The 1,120-nt window shown below is 56.7% G+C and overlaps 1 protein-coding gene across 16 annotated transcripts in view; it reads right to left on the bottom strand.

The window, feature by feature from the left end:
* NRXN3 (neurexin 3) overlaps positions 1–1,120 on the bottom strand; it is a 1,034,251-nt gene that overhangs the window by 401,438 nt on the left and 631,693 nt on the right. For 11 of the 16 annotated variants that reach the window (XM_009280741.2, XM_009280742.2, XM_019472460.1 and 8 more), the window contains exon 1: positions 194–551. The exons of the other annotated variants lie outside the window; for them this stretch is intronic. In XM_009280741.2, the coding sequence (XP_009279016.1) occupies positions 194–437 (244 nt within the window). In that variant the 5' untranslated portion in view covers positions 438–551. Of the gene's footprint in view, positions 1–193; positions 552–1,120 lie in introns of those variants that run through there. 16 annotated transcript variants of the gene reach the window in all.

The following is a 1,120-nucleotide window of genomic DNA, read 5'->3' as shown; positions in this document are numbered from 1 at the left end:
CTCAGCCCAGGGCTCTGCTCGGGGAGAGGGCAGGGGAGGGAAGGAGGGTTAATGGGGAGGGGAGCTAACGGCAGAAATATGAGGGGCTGGGAGGACCCCCCTCCCCCAGAGTCACAGCCATCGTCCCTGTTCCCTCTCTGCTGCTCCAGCTGCTCTGCAAAAAGGTTAGAAAGAAACAAGAGTGGGAACCCACCGTGTCCTCCTCGGAGGGAGACAGGGGAGCGGTAGATAGAGATAGGCACAGAGTGGTGCTTGCTGCCGTGGAAGTGATGCTCATACTGAGCCTGAGATACAGACGAGGAAGAGGAAGCAGAAGAAGCCACGTTAGAGGAACTCCACACAGAGCTGACGATACATCCCCAAAAGAGGGAGCACATCCACAGGGTCCAGGCGGGGCGGCGTCCCGGGCAAATGCTGGGGTCTATTCTCAGGTGCATGGTCAAGGCACAGGGCACCTACAGACGGGCAGTCTGAATTCCAGCCAGGGAGAGAGGATAAGGTTCATGATGCCAGGGGACCCATGCTAGCAGAAAGGAGAGTCGCTTCCGAGGCTCTAGGGTGCGCGTGTGTGTTCAAGAGCCAAAGAGACAGTATGTGTCTGTCCGAGAGAGCGTGTGCTAGGAGGGATGGGGAGGGAAGGGGGAAGGTTAGTAACCATACACAGAAGAGTAAGACGCGCCGTTTCTCAGGGCTGGATCTACTGTGCCAGGAACCCCGCGGCCGTACCGAGCCTCCAGGAGAGCGCAGGAAAGCCGCACATGTCAGCGCGAGGGTCCTGGAGCTTGCACTTGTCAGGTTCCTCCAGGATCACGGGGTCCTTGAGGACTTTTCCCTGCCTGCGATCCCTGTCTCTCACTAAGCTGAGAGGGACTACTGAAAACGAAAAAAAAAAGAAAAAAGCCAGAGACCCCAGGTAAATTTTTGATTTTTTTTATCCCAATTCCAGGGGGGTTCTGTTGCTCCTCCACTAGCAAGTGTTGCAATGCAGAACTGCTAGGCACACGCGCACACACACACAGAGATCTGGATTGTTATCCTCTTTCCACCGGATCCAGGCGACCGAGGGCTCAAGTCGATTAACCCTGCGCAGCCGGGCAGGGCAACGCCAAGTCTTCCCAGG

This window comes from Aptenodytes forsteri, unplaced genomic scaffold (genome assembly GCF_000699145.1).
Source record: "Aptenodytes forsteri isolate BGI_AS27 unplaced genomic scaffold, ASM69914v1 Scaffold193, whole genome shotgun sequence".
Classification (NCBI taxonomy): Eukaryota; Metazoa; Chordata; class Aves; order Sphenisciformes; family Spheniscidae; genus Aptenodytes; species Aptenodytes forsteri.
This window is presented reverse-complemented; position numbering and strand designations above follow the sequence as displayed.